The 20,101-nt window shown below is 49.7% G+C and overlaps 3 protein-coding genes and 1 pseudogene across 10 annotated transcripts; 2 read left to right on the top strand and 2 right to left on the bottom strand.

Moving 5' to 3' along the window:
* Window positions 1-1,142: 1,142 nt before the first annotated feature.
* Window positions 1,143-4,432, bottom strand: LOC144373829 (DNA repair nuclease/redox regulator APEX1 pseudogene; annotated as a pseudogene).
* Window positions 4,433-4,518: 86 nt separating this feature from the next.
* On the top strand, window positions 4,519-10,954 carry Dhps (deoxyhypusine synthase). 8 transcript variants are annotated; one of them, XM_078036787.1, is made up of 9 exons: window positions 4,519-4,725; window positions 5,328-5,492; window positions 5,869-5,990; window positions 6,072-6,168; window positions 6,242-6,328; window positions 6,844-6,949; window positions 7,024-7,126; window positions 10,601-10,663; window positions 10,743-10,954. In XM_078036787.1, exons 1-9 carry the CDS (start codon window positions 4,519-4,521, stop codon window positions 10,933-10,935), a joined length of 1,143 nt encoding a protein of 380 aa, XP_077892913.1. In that variant the 3' UTR covers window positions 10,936-10,954. The 8 variants fall into 8 exon arrangements, with proteins under 8 accessions (XP_077892913.1, XP_005336247.1, XP_040146340.2 ...); XM_005336190.5 differs by having other exon boundaries at window positions 7,024-7,127; window positions 10,538-10,663; XM_040290406.2 differs by lacking the exons at window positions 10,601-10,663; window positions 10,743-10,954 and adding an exon at window positions 9,515-9,763 and having other exon boundaries at window positions 7,024-7,127.
* Wdr83 (WD repeat domain 83) lies at window positions 10,820-18,667 on the bottom strand. Its single transcript, XM_005336192.5, has 9 exons — window positions 18,305-18,667; window positions 18,106-18,226; window positions 17,921-18,026; window positions 17,626-17,674; window positions 17,421-17,547; window positions 12,194-12,261; window positions 11,996-12,104; window positions 11,798-11,912; window positions 10,820-11,145 (listed from the first exon to the last, which is right to left on the bottom strand). Exons 1-9 carry the CDS (start codon window positions 18,405-18,407, stop codon window positions 10,996-10,998), a joined length of 948 nt encoding a protein of 315 aa, XP_005336249.2. The 5' UTR covers window positions 18,408-18,667; the 3' UTR covers window positions 10,820-10,995.
* Window positions 18,665-20,095, top strand: Wdr83os (WD repeat domain 83 opposite strand). The gene is made up of 4 exons (XM_005336189.5): window positions 18,665-18,821; window positions 18,943-19,048; window positions 19,520-19,617; window positions 19,712-20,095. Exons 1-4 carry the CDS (start codon window positions 18,772-18,774, stop codon window positions 19,776-19,778), a joined length of 321 nt encoding a protein of 106 aa, XP_005336246.1. The 5' UTR covers window positions 18,665-18,771; the 3' UTR covers window positions 19,779-20,095.
* The last annotated feature ends 6 nt before the right edge of the window (window positions 20,096-20,101 follow it).

Genomic DNA, 20,101 nt, shown 5'->3' with positions numbered 1-20,101 from the left:
CAGGGAGCACCATGATGCCCTGTGTTAGTCTGCTCCAACTGCCGGGACAAATTATCAAGAGTAGTGGCTTAAGTAGCATGAATCTATTTCCCATAGGCTGGAGGCTGAATGTCAGAGATCAGAGTGCTGGCAGGATGGTCTCCCCTGAGACTGGTCTTCTTGGTTTATAGAGGGTCACCTTCTCGCTGCGTCCTCACGTGGTCTTTCCTCTACACGCACATTCCTTGTGTCTTTTTGTGTGTCCATATTTCCTTTTATAAGGACACCAGTTAGATTGTATTAGCACCTACCTAATGACCTCATTTTAACTTTATTACTCTTTAAAGACCTGCTCTGGGGGCTGCAGTTGTGGCTCAGTGGTAGAGCACTTGCCTAGCATATGAGAGGCACTGGGTTCGATTCTCAGCACCACATAAAAATAAGTAAATGATCCCAGCGGCTCAGGAGGCTGAGGCAAGAGGATTGCAAGTTTGAAGCCCGCTTTAGCAACAACAAGGCCCTATGCAACTCAGTGAGACCCTGTCTCTAAATAAAATACAAAACAGGGCTGGGGATGTGGCTCAGTGGTTGAGTGCCCCTGAGTTCAATCCCCAGTCCAAAAAAATTAATAAAATTAATTAATTAATTAATTAAAGTATTGTGTCAATGTACAACTAAAAACAAAAGACCTTCCCCAAATACCAACTCATTCTGAGATACTGGGAGTAAAGACTACATGTATTTTATGGGGACAAAGGTCAACTATTAACATTTTTTTTTTTTGATGCTGGGTGGAACTTAGGGCCTTGTGAATGCTCAGCATATGCTCTACTACCCCGCTGCTTCCTCCGTCTTTGCTGAGACTCTGTGTGCCCAGCACCAGGCATAAGCAAGAATAAGCACCCTCCCCATTCTTGTTCCTGGGAGATGATGGCAAAGCCACTGAGAAAGAGATGACATTTGGGGCTGGGGACGTGGCTCAAGCAGTAGCGCGCTCGCCTGGCATGCGCCAGCCTGGGTTCCATCCTCAGCACCACACACATACAAAGATGTTGTGTCCGCTGATAACTAAAAAATAAATATTAAAAAATTCTCTCTCTCTCTCTTTAAAAAAAAGAGATGACATTTGAAGGAGAATATGAGAGGCTGGGGATGTGGCTCAAGCGGTAGCATGCTCGCCTGGGATGCGTGCGGCCCGGGTTCGATCCTCAGCACCACATACCAACAAAGATGTTGTGTCCACCGAGAACTAAAAAATAAATATTAAAAATTCTCTCTCTCTCTCTCACTCTATCTTAAAAAAAAAAAAGAGAATATGAAATAAAATCAAGGGAAGGGGGGATGGTAGCCTCAGGGAGTGACTAGAAAAAACTATGACCTTTCTGTTTTTACAGATATTGTTAAAGAAAAAAGTAGGGGGTGTGCCCACAACAGAAACCTTGGGCTCAAAAAAACACCTTAGTCTGTTAACAGTAATTTGAATGAAGGATTCATATTCTTACAGAAGAGAAATAAAATATAGGTTTCTTTAGAGAACTACTTAAGAAATGCTTGGGGAGGGTGCTATTTCCAAGACTCAAAATGATTCTGGGAGGGAGTCACAGTGCCAGGTATAGGGTGACGGGACAATGATCACTGCCAAAGGCCTTGGAGAAAATCTATTATCACACAATGCAGGTAAAAGAGAATGGGACAACAAAAGGTCATCAAGGTGCCAGCCAACATTCTTGGACCGAGCATTCGTCATGTTAAGTCCAAAAGGCATGGGGTACAGGTGCCGGAAACGTCAGCCAGTGGCACAGCCTGCAGTGATTCCCCAAAGTCACGTGCTCCCGTGGAGTGAAGCCATCATTTTTTTGTTTGTTTCCTCTGTGGTTACGACAGTCAATCTTTATGAGCCACACTGAGGTGCCTACATAGCACAAGGGGCTTGCAAGAAGCCAAGTTCCTTCAGGAACTTGTGAAAGGCTTAATCCCAGTGCTGCCGATACTCCAGTCTTTCCAGACCCCAGCACATATGTGTCAAATTCAGCCACAATCACTTGGCCTTCCTGATGTTCCTCCTCACCAATACCATAAGAGACTGATGGGGCACTGGCGGGGCAAGTAGAGCCAAACCACGATATCCTTCCTTGTCAGAAGGAGCTGACCTGTACTGAGGGGATAGTCCAGCTCTTGAAGTTCAGCTGGGAGTTTGTTCTCTGAACATTTGGTCTCTTGGAGGCACAGGATATCTGGGGCTTCTTCCTTTACCCAATCTAAATCTGAGATCATGGATTTGACACCCATTTTATAGGTAGAGGTTGGCAGACATGCTGATGGGTGTGAGGTGTGACGGAATGGGCAGTATCCAACTCAACGCCAGGCTCAAGTATAGCTTAGTGGTAGAGTGCATGCTTAGCTGCAAAAAGGCCCTGAGTCTGACACTCAGCAAGGCAACAGAGAAATACTACAAAATATCCACTTCCCAGTTGGATTATTATTATTATTTTTGAATATTTATTTTTTAGGTGTAGATGGACACAATGCCTTTATTTTATTTACTTATTTTTATGTGGTGCTGAGGATCGAACCCAGGACCTCACCCATTCTAGGCAAGCACTGTACCACTGAGCTACAACCCCAGCCCCCCCCCCTTGGATTATTTTTCAATTAAATGTTTTTTGAGATGGGATTTTTCTTTTTTTAGCACCAAGGATTAAACCCAGGGATGCTTAATCTCTGAGCCATATCCTCAGCCCTTGTTGTATTTTGAGAAAGGGTCTTGCTGAATTACTTAGGGCCTTGCTAAATTACCGAGGCTGGCTTTGAACTCACAATCCTCCTGCCTCAGCCTCCAGATCACCTGGGATTACAGGCATGGGCCATGGTGTCCAGTTGAGATGGGATCTTGCTATGCTACATAACCTGGCACCAACTCCTGGAGCTCAAGTGGCCTTCTCGCCTCAACCTTCTGAGCAGCTGGGACTTCAGGCATGAACCACCATATCCAGCTCTTATTATTTATTTATTTATTTAATTTTAATATCTTTGTGCTGGGATTGAATTTAGGGCCTTTCTACCATTGAGCCACACCCCAAGTCAACTCTCCAGTTTTTAGCTTAATAAAGGAGTGGAGAGTGGGATCATTTTTTGAGATGCAGAAGGATCAGGATTACTTGGAGAGAAAATTGAGAGCCAGGTGAGTATGTCAAGGAGGAAGCTATGTTCATACAATAAAGTATGCTCATTTCCAGCCTCAGCGCCTTCCTACTGCCTGTTCCCTCTTCCAGTGTGTGTGTGGAGGGGAGGAGAATGGCCTCCATACAGATCTTCATAGGAGGTCTCTCTTGGTCTTCTAAATGTCACCTCTTTGACATCTTTCCCTAATCATCTGTCCCTCCAATTAAGGATACCAACCCCTTCATTCATTCCCACCCAGAGGCTCTCGAATCACTGCTGAATTCCTCAACAGCACTTACTGAAAGAAAAATAACCGAGAGGAGGATCAGACCTCAAGGAATAAGCAAGCTTTCTTTATTAAGCAGCGGAATGGAATATTTTCAGGGGAGAAACTGGCGGTTGATTACGGGGTGGGGTGTAGTGTCTGATTTTTACAGTGTTTAAGTGAGATCTGGATCATAATAAGGGAGACTGGAATCATTGCAGAGTACCTCGGTTGGGTAGTCAGGGAAAACAGTTGTGCAAGTTCAAAGCCCAAATCAGGGAAACAGTTACGAAAGTTCGAAACCCATTGTTGCTGGGAAAGGGTGAAAATGCAGAGCCTGGGCCCCACTGTTTGCCTTCTCCCCCCACCTCCTGGGTCACACTGTCCTCCTGTCTCCCTGGGGGTTGTTATTTTCCATATCCTTCACTTACTCCTCTTGGTTTCTATCCACCTCCTCCCAGTCTGACTGTGGGCTCCAGGAGGCAGGCTCCACATCTTGTTCACTCTAAATCTCAGCTCCCAGCACAACGCCCTACATACAGCATGAGGAAAGAAGGGGTCCCCTGTTGCCTCTCTGCATGGCTAGAAGGATGTAGGACAGACAGACTTATCAAGGGTCTCATTGTCTCTCTAGGGAAGAGATGTCTGCCCCGGATGCGAAAGAAGACCCCCATCCAGTGGGAAGATGGGGATGGCAGTGCGCGTGTAGTCTAAGGGCCCAGGAGTCACTGCCCCACCTTCGGAGAGGCTCTAACTGTGACTCCGTCTTAGAAGCCATCCCTTCGTCCCTAGGGAACAAGAACGAATGGGTAAGCACAGTACAAAGCGGTAGGTCTCCAGCAGGCAGCAAGGCCTGGAATGAAAATTTTCTAAGAAGCTGTAAACAAGTCAAAAAGATTAACTCCTGGCTTCCGTATTACGGATAACACGAGCAAATATGGCCGCGCCCGGCCCCGCAGGAGCCACACAGGGTCACGTGACAACCAACTTCCGGCCCCGCGTGTTACTTCCTGCGCTCTGGCTCTGACGTGCGTGCGCGGGCTTAACGCGTTTAGAGGCCGCGACAGCCCCGGCCGAGGGCGACTCTGAGCTGGAAACCGGGCCGTAGGAGCATGGAGGGTTCCCCGGAGGGGGAGGCGCCCGCCGCGGCGCTGGCCGCGGTGCTAAAGCACAGCTCGGCGTTGCCGCCCGAGAGCTCCCAGGTCCGGGGCTACGACTTCAACCGCGGCCTGGATTACCACGCACTTCTGGAGGCCTTTAGCACCACCGGCTTCCAGGCAACCAACTTTGGGCGCGCGGTGCAGCAAGTCAACGCCATGGTGAGACCCGGGGAAGCACTTCCGGGGCTGGGAGACGCCTGGCGTGTAGTAGAACCAATGCAGCGTTTGGGGGGCGGGACTTCCTGTGGGACCGAAGACCTGCGCCCTTCATTGACACCGCCCAGTAGCTGGAGGGAGCGGGGCTTACAGTGGGCGGGGGTTCTCCTGCTGGGAAGGGGACTTTACGTTCACTGCGGAAATTAGCTCCTGGTATCAGGAGCGGGTAGGACCTGATTGATTCTAAGGGATTTAAGGCGTTCTGGAATGGGCGGAGTCTGGGGCAATACAGTGCATTTAGAGAATGGGATTGGAGGAGGAGACTAAGTCAGGGCGGGTCTTGAACTTGGAATTGCTTTTCCATCCGGGAAAGAAACTGGACTGGAAAAGATGCTGATTCCTGAAAAGGTGCAAAACCTTAACGTGTGCCCAGATATCCGAACTGGGAAAGGGGCAGGATCCAAGCAAGAGACATTTCTTGGTTTCTGGTAGAAATGATCCTTTGAGTGGAGGGGCCAAGAGGTAGAACCTGACTGAAAACCCACTTGGGGTCCTTGTGATGGGGTTTGGGGCCAGACGCTAACTCGACCTGGCCCTTACCACAGATCGAGAAGAAGCTGGAGCCGCTATCTCAGGATGAAGACCAGCACGCAGACCTGACCCAAAGCCGCCGCCCACTCACTGGCTGCACCATTTTTCTGGGATATACATCTAACCTTATCAGTTCAGGCATCCGTGAGACCATTCGCTACCTTGTGCAGCATAACATGGTGGGGATCTGATAGGGTTTTGACCTTGGTCTTTCTGGGTCAGTGAGTAATAAAATTGACAGGTTAAATGAGATGAGGAGATATGGGTTAGTTTTAAGAAGAGTGCTGCTCCCTCTGGGCATCTTGGCTCACACCTATAATCCCAGCTACTGGGGAGGCTGAGGCAAGTTCAAGTCCAGCCTTAGCAATCAGGTGAAATACTGTCTCAAAATAAAAAATAAAAAGGCTGAGGATGCAGCTTAGAGGAAGAGCACTGGGTTCAATCTCAGTATCACAGAGTAAAATAGAAGAGCTCCCCACAAAAGGTCAATGAATGAGGGCTGATGTTAGGGGTCCTGCCAGGACTAAGGCCAACCTCGCTGTCCTATGGCTGCAGGTAGATGTGTTGGTGACCACTGCAGGAGGTGTGGAGGAGGATCTCATCAAGTGTCTGGCACCCACATATCTGGGCGAGTTCAGCCTCAAAGGGAAGGAGCTCCGGGAGAATGGAATCAACAGGTGGGGGCCCTGAGTGGTGATGGGCAAGTGAACTGGGCTGAGGGGACTGGGGACTGATGCCTCCATTCCTCCCATTCCCAGGATTGGGAACCTGCTGGTGCCCAATGACAATTACTGCAAATTTGAGGACTGGCTGATGCCCATTCTGGACCAGATGGTGCTGGAGCAGAACACAGAGGTGGGGCTGGAGAAACTTGGGGGAACCAGCATGGTGAAATCAGGGATTAGTGCTGACATCCCCTCCCTCCTAGGGTGTGAAGTGGACACCTTCCAAGATGATTGCTCGGCTCGGCAAGGAGATCAACAACCCAGAGTCAGTGTATTACTGGGCCCAGAAGGTGAGGGTCTGGGTGGGGGCAAAGTCACCAGACTTCAAAGACACCTGGGGAGTCACTACTGTTATGATCAGGATTCCCATTCTTAGATGAGGAACCTCAAACACAGATAGGTTAGGTAATTTGTTTGAAATCACACAGCTATTGAATGGAGCTTTGGATTTCTTGGCTGTGTTCTTAGTTCATCTGGGAACAGTTTGTGGCAGTGCTCAGCAAATCCCTAGGGCCTGGCCCCAGGGACTACATTCCCTAGAGACTGTGGAGTCCAAGAACCTGAAAAGTAACAAGAGCTACTACTCACTAAGCTCCCGTCTCCTTAAGTGTCACAGTTGGTTTTCTCACATCTTCCTCTTCATCTACAAGTGGTGTTGGTATCCATATTTTATGGTTGAGGAAATAGGCCCAGAGAAGTTAAACAGACTGTTCCCAGCCAGGCAGGCAGGCAAAGATGCACCCAGAATGGGGATCAGGGTGCTCCCACTGAGCTGCAGTTACTGACCTGCCCTGTCTTCCCTCAGAACCATATTCCTGTGCTCAGCCCAGCATTGACAGATGGCTCACTGGGTGACATGATCTTCTTCCATTCCTACAAGAATCCTGGCCTAGTCCTTGACATCATTGAGGGTGAGGCACTGGAACCCTCGAGGTGGGGGGAGAAGGTGTACCCAGTCCGAGGCCTGACCATGCCCTTTCCTCAGACCTACGGCTCATCAACACGCAGGCCATCTTTGCCAAGCGCTCTGGAATGATCATCCTGGGTGGAGGCGTGGTTAAGCACCACATTGCCAATGCCAACCTCATGGTAAGATGGTGTGGTTCCTTTTGAGTGGATATAGTCCCTGCTGGGGGTGCCACTCAAGCCTCAGCCACATCCTGGGCTAGTCAGGCCATGATTCCTGCCCTCTGGGGACAGATGTTCCAGAGCAAGTGACATGCACAGCAAGTGGCAGTAATGTTAAAGAAGAAGACAGGCTAGTGTGATGTCATGGGGCACGCCTACGATGCCAGCTATGGGGGAGGATCACTTGAGTCCAGGAGCTCAAGATCAGCCTGGACAGCATAACAAGACCCCTTTTATTTATTTTTGGTACTAGGGATTGAACCCAGGGCCCTTAAACACTGAGCCACGTCCTCAGTCCATTTTATTTTTAGACAGCCTCAATAAGTTGCTGAGGTTGGCCTTGAGTTCCAACTTGCAATTTTCCTGCCTCAGCCTCCCCAATGATTGGGATTACACAGGTGTGTGCCACCACCCAGGCTCCATTTTCTTTCTTTTTTTAAAAATAGTTTTTAGATGTTGATGGACCTTTATTCATTTATTTATATGCAGTTCTGAGACTTGAACCCAGTGCCTCACACATGCCCTCTGCCACTGAGTCACACCCCCAGCCCCTAGGATTTTCTTGTCATGAGAAGAGAAAGGGGTGCCATTTAGTAAAGGGTGTTGGAGCTGGGCAGTGATCCACTCCTATAATCTGTAATCCCAGCTCTTAGGGAGGCCAGGGCAGAGAGGTTGCAGGTTCAAGACCAGCCTGGGCAGTCTAGCAAGACCCTGTGTCAGGGTTGGTATTGTAGCTCAGTGTTGGAGTGCTTGCCTAATGTGTGAGGCACTGGGTTTGATTCTCAGTATCACACTGGGGGAAAAAGACAGACACTGTTTCAAAATGAAAAGGGCTGGGGGGCTGAGGATATAGCTCAGCTGGTAGAGTGCTTGCCTCGCATGCATGAAGCCCTGGGTTCAATCCCCAGCAGCACACCACACACACACACACACACACAAAAAAAACCAAAAAAAAACAAAAAAAAAAAAAAACGGGGCGGGGGCTGGGATGTAGCTCAGTTCAATCCCCAGTATGGAGCAGGGTCGGGATGTGGCAGGGTGTTGGAGAGAGGCTTCTGGGAACTGACCTGAGCAGAAGTTTTGGGAGGTGCCTCCCACAAGCCTCATAGTTATCTCCAGGAAGAGTTCCTGGCAGAGAAGACAGCCAGCTCCCTTCAAAGGCCCTGAGGTGGCTAAAGTGGTCGGGGAACAGCTAGGAGGGCCATAGAGGAGGAGGAGGAAGAATGGCGTGGGCCTTGGCAGTGAGTGAGGTAGGAGGATGTGATTGGTGATTCGGGTGCCCTCTGACGGCTTTAGGGGAACAGATGGTGCCTGAGTCGTGAACTGTCCAGAACCCTGTAGGGGCAGGACTAGGATGGTGGAGCTCCTCTGCAGATAAAGTTGGTGGTAACTACTGCTGAGCAGATGGGGAAGGTTGTTGATACACATTCAGTTTTTCGTTTTGTTTTGAAATGGGGTCTGACTCATTGCCCAGTTGACCTGGAACTCAAGCTCAAGGAATCTTCCCACCTCCGGCTCCTGAGTAGCTGGGACTGTAGGTACGTCACCACACCTGGCTCAGGTAAACATTATCAGAAATGATTGGGCTTACGCAGTCCTAGGATCTCACGGGCAGGATGTCCTGCCTCAGAGAACCAACTCATCCATTGTGGGCCTAACATTGGTTGCTACCTTTGGAAACAAGGAAAAGTTGGTAGTTAACAGCATGGAATTTCTAGAGAAATCATTTGAAGATTTCATAAAGAAGGCTGGAGCTGTGGCTCAGCAGTAGTGCACTTGCCTGGCATGTTTGAGGCTCTGGGTTAGATTCTCAGCACCGCATATAAACTTAAAGGTCTATCAACAACTGAAAGATTATTTTAAAAAAAAGATTTTCATAAAGAATAAGAACCACATGGATTTCTTTGATGGGACCAGAACTGGCCTGAGTTTAAGGGAAAGGATAACATGTGCCCGACCTGTAACTAGCACCAAGAAGGCCAAGTGGCAGAAGGTGTTATATGAGTGGTGGCCCTTCCTTGATAACTATGTGAACCATTGGTTCCTGGAAGAGCTTTGGAAAAACATTTATGCCCAGAAATGCCAATACTGGGCTGTGGTGTTCAAGTCCAGTGTGGTGATACAACAGCTGTGCAGCGTGTGTCTCTGTGCTCAGCTGGTGGTATATACATGAGGGTCTTCTGGTCCCCACTGGCTTTTTGGAACTGGCCTGGCATCTTCATTGATGGTTATGTTTTGTTCAACCCCCATCGATGAAGGTGAAGGGCGGAAGAAGAGCGAGGAGACCCATGGGCTACTTGAGTGCCCTGGTCTTCATTGTTTTCACCTACAGTTTTTCACCAGTGCAGAAGACCCTGACAGAGTCCATTAGTACTGACACCATCTGTGCCATGTCAGTCTTCATGCTGTTGGGCCACCTCGTCTTTGACTGTGGAGCCAAACCTGCCATTGTATCCAGAACACTGTCCTCGAACATGGCCCTCTTTGCTTCTGTCTATCTGGCCTCACATCTTCCCTGGTTCCTGCATACCTTCGTCATGGTGATGAAGTTGCCATCCAGATTTTTGCACTGTGGCCCATGCTTCAGAAGAAACTGATGGCCTGTACTCCCCTTAGCTAGGTGGGTGGGGGTCACACTGCCTTTTGCATTTTCAGCCTTGGGAGGCCTGCTGTCCGTTAGTGTGAGGGAGCCAGTCTTTGCTTTTCTGCTGGTTTCCGTCTCTCATTTCTGCCCTTTCTACCTCATTTGCTGGCCACTTTTTCAAAAAAATACCCATGGGCCTTGGGATGAAGCTGAAATCAAAGATGGCTGTTCCAGGTTCCTCAGCCAAGTTAGGGTAGCATGGCTTCCTCACTAGCGTAACTGAGGGCAGAGCCCATTCTGGAAGAAGCAGGCTGGTGTGGATGAGACAGAGGTCAGAAGGAACCAAAGGCTGGGTGGTGAGTGCTTACCTGTTCTGTCATTTTATAACGAAAAAGTTTTCTGTTGCCCTCTTGAATGGTTGCCTCTCATCTGTTATTCACTATAACAGACGAAGTGATGTGGTGGCTACAAAAGTAGTAACATCCCTCCAAAAAAAAAAAAGAAAAAGAAAGAAATGATTGGGCCCCAAAGTGTTTCAGTTTGGGGATATTTTTTCCTATTTTGGAAGATCTGCATATACATGAGATATCTTGGGGAAGATACTCAAGTCCAAAGATGAAATTCATTGATATTTTGTAAACACACAACTTGAAGCTTCCCTAGAAAAAAAGAACTTTTGAGGGCTTCCTTTGGCTGACACAACCCTCAGTCTCTTTGGCTGATGTCCTGCTTCTTCGTCTCCTGTCTGATGACCGGCTGACCAGGCCCACTCTGCCTTTCCCTACAGCGCAATGGGGCTGACTATGCTGTCTACATCAACACGGCCCAGGAATTTGATGGCTCGGATTCGGGTGCCCGGCCGGATGAGGCTGTTTCTTGGGGCAAGATCCGGATGGATGCGCAGCCAGTCAAGGTAGAGGCTGGCTGGGTGGGGGGCAGGGTCTCCTGGGCTGTGGCCATGGGTTTGAGGCTCACCTAGGTCCCCTCTACAGGTCTACGCTGACGCCTCCCTGGTCTTCCCCCTGCTTGTGGCTGAAACCTTTGCCAAGAAGGCAGGTGCTTTCACGGCTGAGAAGAACGAGGACTGAGTGGATGCAGCCCCTGAAGGCCTCACCCCTCCTCTATTTATTAATTTGTAGACTCTGCCCCTCTCCCACTCCTTGGCCTGCAGCATCTCTAGAATAAAGGGTGCCTGGCAGCCCTTTGCAGTTGTCTTGGTCCTTGGATCTGGTGGCAGTCCCAGGCCTAGCCTGCTCCACCTTCCACCTCATAGGCCTCTTCTCGCCAGCACTGGATTCTTCCCGCCATGGCAGTCAGCAGGCAGGGCTCTGTGGGATGGAAGGCCAGTGACTGCACAACACCGGGACCCACAGGTAGGGCCAGTGCCAGGGAACCCTGTGGAGGGAACGGTAGGGAGCAGATTATCGGGGGTTTGGTTGTCCCGCTCCCCAAGATCCAGGCTAAAGCTTTCAGTCACCAATCCACAGACATTTGGCCCCTGGCCTTTAATGGCCTCAACACCTCACTCCTTTTACCAGCAGGTCTTGGCTCTGCCTGTAGACCATGTCGTGATCACTGATTTCGCCTGCCTGGTGGCCAACTGGCTTTTCTTCCTCTGACTGGACTCTGCCCTGGAGTTCCCAAAGGCTGGACACATCCAGGCAGGCCCTGGAGTTAAAACCATGCTCAGAGGCAGCTCAAATTTCCTGAACTACAGCCTGATCTCATTCAGGGTCAGATGCTGCTGTTGGCTCTCCATCCAGGGGCCAGTCCAGCAGCTCTGCTTGGCACTTCCAGCCCTGTCTGACCTGAATTCTGCTGCTGACACATTTCCCAAAGTCTGCCTTCCTGGCCTGGTGTGTGCCCGCCTCTGAGCCTGGGCACATGCTGTTCCCTTTGCCTGGAATGTCCTTCTTGCCCCATCCTCACTCCTCCCAGCTCCCAGCTCCTAGGCCTAATATTCTTTTTCAGGCATGGGTGTGACTGAGGGGAGCACAGGGCTGGGGCAGAGCAGTGCCCTGGCATGGAGTAGGGTGGGGGGGCTCACCTCCACCAGGTCCCAGAAGAACACCTTCCCATCCTCGGAGCAGCTGACCACATGAGTGTCACGCTCACTCAGGCAGCAGTCCAGCTTGTACTGCTTGTTCTGATGGCCTGTGTACCTGGGGGTGAGGGAGATCAGAGGGGCTTGCTCCTCTGATTAAGGGGTGGGGTGGGGGGAAGGCCCGTGACCGTGGACACTCACTCGCCCAGCAGCTCGCCGGTGTCTTTGTCCAGAAGCCGCAGGGTGGAGTCCAGGCTGGACACCAGCAAGCACTGCCCATCCCGGCTGAAGCAGGCACAGGTGATGGGGCCTGGGGGAGAACGGGCAGGCCGCTGAGGCTGCAGTGCTCCTGACTGGCCCACTGTTGTCCCTGCCTATCCCCAGTGCCGCAACACTCACTGCCCACGTAGTCCGAGAAGAGCTGCCCCATCCTCAGGTCGTAACGCCTCACGCGGCCATCCACAGATCTGCAGAAGCGGGTAGAGCCAGCTGAAGCACAGGCTGGGGCCGAGGGCTCCGTGGCAACCTCAGTGGCCCTGTGTCTTCCCAGCTGGCCAGACCCTGACAGGCAAGGCTAGGTTTACAGTTCCTGGACACAAATGAGATTCTGAACCAAACGGCTTTCCTTTGTTTCTTTTTCTTTCTTGTAATACAGGATATTCCTTGAACCTGGGGGTTCTTTACCATGAAATACATCCCTAGTCCCCACAACCTTTGTTTTTTGAGACAGGGTCTTGCCAAGTTGCCCAGGTTGGCCTTGAACTTAGGATCCTTCTGCCTTGGCCTCTGGAGTTGTAGCTGGGACTACAAGTATGCACCATTGTGCCTGCTGAGGCAATGGCTTTATGGCTTAGGCCCAGGACTAACTGGTCCCATTCCACCTGTTTCCAAGATCCACAGCCCCCTTTTTCAAGCCCATGGAGCCCCTCAGGACCACCCTTTCCCCATGCTCTCCAGATCACCCTCCAGTAGCCCTCCTTATCCACAGGCCCACACCCATGGACTAATAACTGAAGATGAAAAATATTTTGACTTGGGGTTAGGGAGGCAGCTCAGTGTTCGAATGCTTGAGCATGTGCACACCCTGGGTTCAATCCTCAGTACTGCAAAAAAAACAAAAGGGATTCTGTGGTCTTTTTTCCCTGTCATTGTTCCCTAATAATACAGTATAACAACTGTTTGCATAGTGTTTATCCCAGGTATTGCAAGTCATCCAGAGATAAATACAGGAGGATGTGAGTGGGTTCCACGCAAATACTATGCTATCCTCTAGAAGGGATTTGAGCATCCTTGGATTGAACCCAGAAGTACTCTATCACTGAGCTATATCACAGCCCTTTTTATTTAAGGGAGGCTCTCACTAAGTTGCTGAGGCTGGCCTTGAACTGGCTAGCCTTTGAGTTACTGGGATTACAGGTATGTGCCCATACCCAGCAAGCATCCCTGGATTCTCATATCTACTATGAAATCAGTGTCCTGCAGATCCTGAGAGATGGCTCTGGTCTCAGAACCTGACCCTTTTCTTCCCCCTCCAGCATCATCTCCTTGGCTGCTCTGGCCTCCCTCTACAGTCTTCAAGTGTCTATGAAAAAATTCTTTTGAAAGTACAGATGCTGGGGCTGGGGATATAGCTCTGTTTGTAGAGTGCTTGCCTCACATGCATAAGGCCCTGGGGCTGGGGCTGGGGCTGGGGCTGGGGCTGGGGCTCAGCAGTAGAGCCCTTGCCTCGCAGGTGTGAGGCACTGGGTTCAATCCTCAGCACCATATATAAATAAATAAACAAAATAAAGATATTGTGTCCATGTATAACTAATATATATATTACACACACACACACTCAGTATGTATGTTAACTGAGTCATCTGAGTAGTTCCTTCTGATGGCCCTGTGAGGAACTGCCTCTTTCCCTTTCCCTTTCCACTCAGGCTGAGTATATAATATGTATGTATGTATGTATGTATGTATATGTATGTGTGTGCGTGTGTGTATATATATATACATACACACATACACTCAAACTACACTGAGTATATATGTGTACACACACACACACACACACACACACACACACACACAGAAAGAAACCTGGCCTTCCCTTGCTCAGAAAAGTAAATGTTCAGATTCTTCCTAAGGCGCTTAGACCCTCTGCAGGTGGTTCTGACCACTTCCTGGTTTCATCTCTGTCCTCATTCCTCCATGGTCTCGGGCATCACGCTACCTTCAGTCTGGCCAGGTACTTCTCAGTGCACGTTTTTTTTTCTTGTACCAGGAATTGAACCAGGGGTGCTTAACCACTGAATCACACCCCAACCCTTTCTTTATATCTTGAGACAGGATCTCCCTAAGTTGTGTAGGACCTCACTAAGTTGATGATGCTGGCATTGAACACACAATCCTCCTGCCTCAGGCTCTCTAGCAGCTGGGTGTGTGCCACCAGCCCACCAGTGTACTTGCTCTTGCTCCAGTTCTCCACTGGGTGGTCCCTCAGCTTCCAAGTCTCGGCCTTTCCAGGGCCTTCTCCACACCTCCCACCCATGATCTAAAGGGCCCCCAAGTCGATTTCTCCTGCTACCCCTTCCTTTCCCTTGACCCTCACCACTGATTCAATTATATTAGGTCTATTTATTTCTCCACTGGTTGTCCATTTGTCCTGCTAGAAGGAGCTTCTATGGGGCAGGGACCAGGTCTGCCTGGTTCGTGGCTGTGACCCCAGCAACCGGTTCCAAGCCTGCTAAGAAGCCTGGAAACCTGAATGAGGGGCTGTGTTAAGTAAGGCTGGGTAAGGCAAAAATGACATGGGGGGGCGGGGCTGGGACCACATGGCACTTGGCTGCCTGAGTGTGGTTTGAGAAGGAACTAACCTCCTTCCTCAATAGGAAAGGGAAAGAGGCAGTTCCTCACAGGGCCATCAGAAGGAACTACTCAGATGACTCAGTTAACATACACACCGAGTGATTCCGGGGCCAGGCCCTGTATGGAGGCCAGGGGCACAGCCCCAGCCAAGCCGTATGCACTTTCTGCCATGGTGGAGCCAGCACTGACCAAGGGAGATACAGAAAGGCCTCCTCGAGTAGGTAACATCCAAATGGGATTTGTGTAGGGGTTGAACCCAGGGTCTCAAACATGGTAGGCAAGGGCTCGACCACTGAGCTCCATTCCAAGGCCTCTGTTAAACTTAGTTTGAGCCATAATTCCAGTGACTCAATAGGCTGAGGCAGGAGGATTGCAGATTCAAGGCCAGCCTCAGCAACTTAGTGAGACCCTGTCTCAAAATAGAAAATGAAAGGGGCTGGGGGTGTGGCTCAGTGGTTGAGTGCCCCGGGGTTCAATCCCTGGTATATATATATGTAAACAAATAAATGGAAGAAAGTAAGTTTGAGGCCTGCACCCTCAGCCACTTAGACCCTGTCTCAAAATAAACAAGAGGCTGGGATTGTGGCTCACTGGTAGAGCACTTCCCTGGCATGTGTGAGGTACTGGGTTTGACTGTCAGCACCGCATATAAATAAATGAATAAAATAAAGATCCATCAAAATTTCAAAAAGGGCTGGTGATGAAGCTCAGTGGCAAACATTCCTGGGTTAGATCCCTAGTACCAAACATAAATAAATAAATAAATGGATTTAAAAGATTTTAGTTTTGAGCCAGGTGTAGCCTATAACCCCAGCAACCTGAAAGGCTGAGGCAGGAGGATCATAAGTTTGAGGACAGCCTTAGCAACTCAGTGAGGCCAAGGAATTTGGCAAGATCCTATCTCAAAAAGATTCTGGGTATGTGGCTCGATGATTACACATCCCTGGGTTCAATCCCTAGCACTCCCACCCCCAGCCAAAGAATATAAAAAAGTTAAATAAATGAATTTTTATAAAATTTTAGTTTTGAGACAGTCTCACTAAGTTGCCCAGGCTAACTTTAGGCTTGGAATCCTCCTGCCTCAGTCTTCCAAGTAGCTAGGATTATAAGCCTATCCCACTAGGTCAGCTTGTAAGAGACCTTTGTTTTAGACTAAGTTCCTACACTGGGCCCAGCTGACCAGGCTGGAAAATCAAAATGGAGTCACACAGGCTAAAGTTCCACATCACCAAACTAAAACTATTATCATTTGACTTTCTGAAAAATCAGGAGAAGATAGCCAAATTTCCCCAAACAGGCCAGTTTAAATTGATAAGTGTCCTCTGCCTTAATCCTTATATAAAGAAAATAATCTAATGTTAATCAATTATTTTTTCCATAATATGTTTGCCCATCAGACAGTAACCTTACCTTCTTTTTTTATTTTTTGATGTTTGCCATTTGGACATTGTACAGCATTCTACCATTGAGCTATAGCCCCAGCCCCAGAAAGTAACTTTATTTATTTATTTATTTTTCAGTACTGGGGATCAAAATTAGGGCCTTGAACATGTCAGCACTCTATCACAAGCTATGGCCTCAGCATTAGAAAGTGACTTTGAGATGACTAATCTGCTTTTTGGTCTTTGCTTCTGCTTTCTTCAGCCATTCTCAGTGTATAAACCAACCTCTTCTACAGCACTTATTCTGTTTTACAGAATGAAGTACTACCCAATTCTAGAGTAAAAATAAAACAATTAAGACCTGCGCTAGGGGTGTAGCTAAGTAGTAGAGCACTTGCCTAGCATGATTACAGGTCTGTGGGTTTGAGCTTAGAACCACCACAAAAGATCTTTCAACTAACTGGGCAGGTATACCTGTAGTCTCAGCTACTTGGGAGGCTGAAACAGGAAGATTCCTTGATCCTAAGAGGATCAGACTGGGCAATGTAGTGAGAAACCAACTCTCTCTCTCTCTTTTTTTTTTTTTTAAATGTTTTTTAATTGTTAATGGACCTTTATTTTATTTATTTGCTGAGAATCGAACCAGTGCCTCATGCATGCTAGGCAAGTGCACTACCACTGAGCCACAACCCCAGTCCCAAGAAACCATCTCTTTAAGGGAAGGAAACAAACCTTAAAATTGTAATTTTTGTCCTAGGACAAAGAGAACAGCCTCTAGGTCTGTATTTTCCCCCCCACATTTTTTTAAATTGGTGCATTGTTATTGTACATAATGATAAGACTTGTTATTACATATTCATATATGTACACAGTATGGGACTGTTTCAGCCCAAATCCTTCATGTGGTAGCAATGGCTTTCCCTCAGGGTGGGGCAGTCCTACATGGAATTGAAAAAAATAATTGTGTCCTGCAACAAAGCTACCCTGTGCGAGTAGGGCTTTCCCCTATTTCTCCATTTTGTTCACTGCTGTATGGCCACTAAGGAAGTATCTAGTATGCAGTAAGTGCTCAAATACATTGAGTAAGTAGTGGAGACAGTCCAAGCAGAGGAAGAACAAGTGAAAATGTCCTGAGGTGGGAGCATGACTGGCATTTTTAACAGAAATGAAGCCCAAGGATGAATAAAAGTTGAGGGATCAGCAATGGACACACTGGGCAGGGCCTTGTGCATGCTAAAAAAGAGAGCAGTGTTTTTTGCTTTTTTGTAGAGATGGGGATAGAACCCAATGAACAACACCTCCCAGTTTTGAGAGCAGATTTTAATCTAAGTGCAGAGGCAGCTAGGATCTCAGTGACACTGAGAGAGGGGTAAGGTCCTATATCTACTTACCCTGCAAGGACCTCATGATCTGACACCTTCACACTAGATATGCCATCCCTCGCCTCATCCAGTGTCTGCACTGGCTCAGGCCTCCGTGAACGACAGTCCCAGCATCGCACACTGGAATCGATAGAGCCTGGAAGTCCAGCATAAAGGTGAGATTAGATGTGGAGCTGTAAGCACTGTCCACTGCCCACCAAGGTTCCAGACTCACCAGACAGTATGAGTGTAGCTTCTTCATTAAACTGCACTGTGTTCACCTTCTAAGAAACGGGAATTGCTACTCAGGAGGATTGGGATAATGACAGGATTCTCAGTGTCGGTTAAAGCAAGGGCACATAGCAGAACTGGAGAGGTGAAAGGTTCTGGGCAAACGGCAGGACAGAGCTTGGGGACTAACTGATCATGGGGGAGAGACTCTAGTGGACAGATGTTCTTGGCATCACCCACGTGTTAACGGTCCCCTCCATCATGCATGCTCCATTGAGGGTCTCCAAGCTTGAACTTACCCCCGCGTGGCCCCGGAATTTGCGCACGACCTGCCCGGATGCCACATCCCATAGCACCACTGCTTTGTCCCCGCCGCCGGAACAGAGATTGCTATTGTCAAAGGAACTGGGGAGCAGGAGAGAAGGTCAACGTCGACTTCCAATCCCGGCCTCAGCCCTCCCATCCCGGCTGGTCCCCGGCTCACCCGGCCGCGTCCAGCACCTCGTAGCCGTGGCCGCTATAGGTACGGAGTAGCGTCCCCCGCAGTGGGTTCCAGAGCTTCAGGGTCTTGTCGCTGCCGCACGTCAGGCAGTAATTACCGTCCACTGGGGAACAAGAGGAGGGGGTTCTGGGCCGCTGGCCTCAGGAAGCGGGAGGACCCGAATGAAGGTGAGGGCGCTCACCGTTAAATCTCACGGCTCGTACTGCCCCTTGCTCGCAGTCCAGCGTCTTCAACCGTTTCTGCGGCAGCTCCGGGCCCCGAGGCTTTGGCTCAGGGAAAGCCATAGTCTCGGACCCCTTCCTCACCGCCTAGCATCACTCAGTCGGCAACGGGGATTTGGAGGCTTTGGGTGTAACCTTATTATTGTTCCCCATTCCTTTCACTTCCGGGTTCAAATTTTCAGTATTTTGGTGACAGTATTGGGAATACTAAAACCCATTTTCAGTTTTTTCCTCCTCCTCATTTTCAGGGGATTTTTTTGTTGTTTTTTCATCCTCTCATTCTCCGTCCTCTGACTGCAGGTAGTCCTGGCCTCCGCGGTTAGGAACCGAACCGCGAGGGCTGCGCGCGTTACTCTAAAAACCACCCTCCATTTCCACGCCGGAAGCTGTAACTCCCGCGGCGGAAGACGCGCAACTTGATCTCGCTATGTCCACGAACAATATGTCGGACCCACGGAGGCCAAACAAAGTGCTGAGGTGGGGACTCCAGCGTCATGGCAATGGGGCTTAGGTTATGGGTTCGGGTCGGGGCCTAAGAAGGTGCTTGTTCATTACAGGGACGTGACTTGAGCGCCCCTGACTCTTGAGCCTCTTGCAGGTACAAGCCCCCGCCGAGCGAGTGTAATCCAGCCTTGGACGACCCGACGCCGGACTACATGAACCTGCTGGGCATGATCTTCAGCATGTGCGGCCTCATGCTTAAGGTGGGCGGAGCTGTGTTTCCGTGGGAGTAGCTCCGCCGGAGAATGAGGTCGGGGGCGGGTTCGGAATGAAGAGGGGCATCTGACTCCAGCCGAGGGGGCGTGGCCTGAAAGTTGCCTTGGGCGGGGTTGATGTAGCCCACGCTGGGGAAAGCTCGGGCCTGGGGCAGAATTGGGGAGGGGTGGGTTTGAGGATGGACCCTGGCTTTGAAGCAACTTGGAAGGAACTGATGGAAAAATGACAGGTGGGGAATCTCTAAGGCCAGTCTTCTTGAGTCTACGGGGATATGGTATGGCCTTAGAGATGCATGCCAGGTCATAGCACCAGAAACCTATGGGGTGGGACTAAGGGACTCCTGAGGGGCAAGATCCAAGCTGTGCAAAGGAAAATCATTGGTGCCTGAGGATGTCATTTGTTGGGATTCTTGGCATGCTTCTCACCCAGCTAACCACAACCCACCTACCTTTCCCCAGCTGAAGTGGTGTGCTTGGGTCGCTGTCTACTGTTCCTTCATCAGCTTTGCCAACTCCCGGAGCTCTGAGGACACTAAGCAGATGATGAGTAGCTTCATGTGAGGCTTGGCGTAGAGAGGGAGGGACTCCTGCATTAGGGGAGGGGGGGACCCATGCCTATCATCTGGATCTGACTCTTCTTGCCTATCTCAGGCTGTCCATCTCTGCCGTGGTGATGTCGTATCTGCAGAATCCTCAGCCCATGACACCCCCCTGGTGATGTCAGCGTCGAGGGGTCTCATCTGGACCCTCTCTATTCACCTTCTCCCTGGCCTGGCCTTTGGCTACTCAACCTTCTGCACTCAGCTGCTGACTTGGACTTCCCTGAGTGAGGTGCTCTCAGGGTCCCCAGCTGGACAGAGGAAACTTGGCCCTTTCCCTTGGGTCCCACTTCTGCTGGGGCACTGAGGGGGAAAAACAGGCCTATACTTCCTGTCTCCCCTACCCTGCCTGCTACTGGGGGAGATGCTGTTCATGTTTCTAGGTGTGTTCACTCATTTTCTTGTTGAAATTGTTAATAAAGTTTCTCACTCTGGCTGTCCT

This window comes from Ictidomys tridecemlineatus, chromosome 2, assembly GCF_052094955.1.
Source record: "Ictidomys tridecemlineatus isolate mIctTri1 chromosome 2, mIctTri1.hap1, whole genome shotgun sequence".
NCBI lineage: Eukaryota > Metazoa > Chordata > Mammalia > Rodentia > Sciuridae > Ictidomys > Ictidomys tridecemlineatus.
This window is presented reverse-complemented; position numbering and strand designations above follow the sequence as displayed.

Coding starts and splice junctions, on each gene's coding strand:
- Wdr83 (XM_005336192.5), bottom strand. CDS start 18,407: ATGGCTTTCCCTGAGCCAAAGCCTCGGGGCCCGGAGCTGCCGCAGAAA. Junction 17,675..17,920: donor AATTCCGGGGCCACGCGGGG/GTAAGTTCAAGC, acceptor CCCGTTTCTTAG/AAGGTGAACACAGTGCAGTT. Junction 11,913..11,995: donor ACCGGCGAGCTGCTGGGCGA/GTGAGTGTCCAC, acceptor CCTCACCCCCAG/GTACACAGGCCATCAGAACA.
- Wdr83os (XM_005336189.5), top strand. CDS start 18,772: ATGTCCACGAACAATATGTCGGACCCACGGAGGCCAAACAAAGTGCTG. Junction 18,822..18,942: donor AGGCCAAACAAAGTGCTGAG/GTGGGGACTCCA, acceptor AGCCTCTTGCAG/GTACAAGCCCCCGCCGAGCG. Junction 19,618..19,711: donor CAGATGATGAGTAGCTTCAT/GTGAGGCTTGGC, acceptor TGCCTATCTCAG/GCTGTCCATCTCTGCCGTGG.
- Dhps (XM_078036787.1), top strand. CDS start 4,519: ATGGAGGGTTCCCCGGAGGGGGAGGCGCCCGCCGCGGCGCTGGCCGCG. Junction 6,169..6,241: donor TGCTGGAGCAGAACACAGAG/GTGGGGCTGGAG, acceptor CCTCCCTCCTAG/GGTGTGAAGTGGACACCTTC. Junction 6,329..6,843: donor TGTATTACTGGGCCCAGAAG/GTGAGGGTCTGG, acceptor GTCTTCCCTCAG/AACCATATTCCTGTGCTCAG.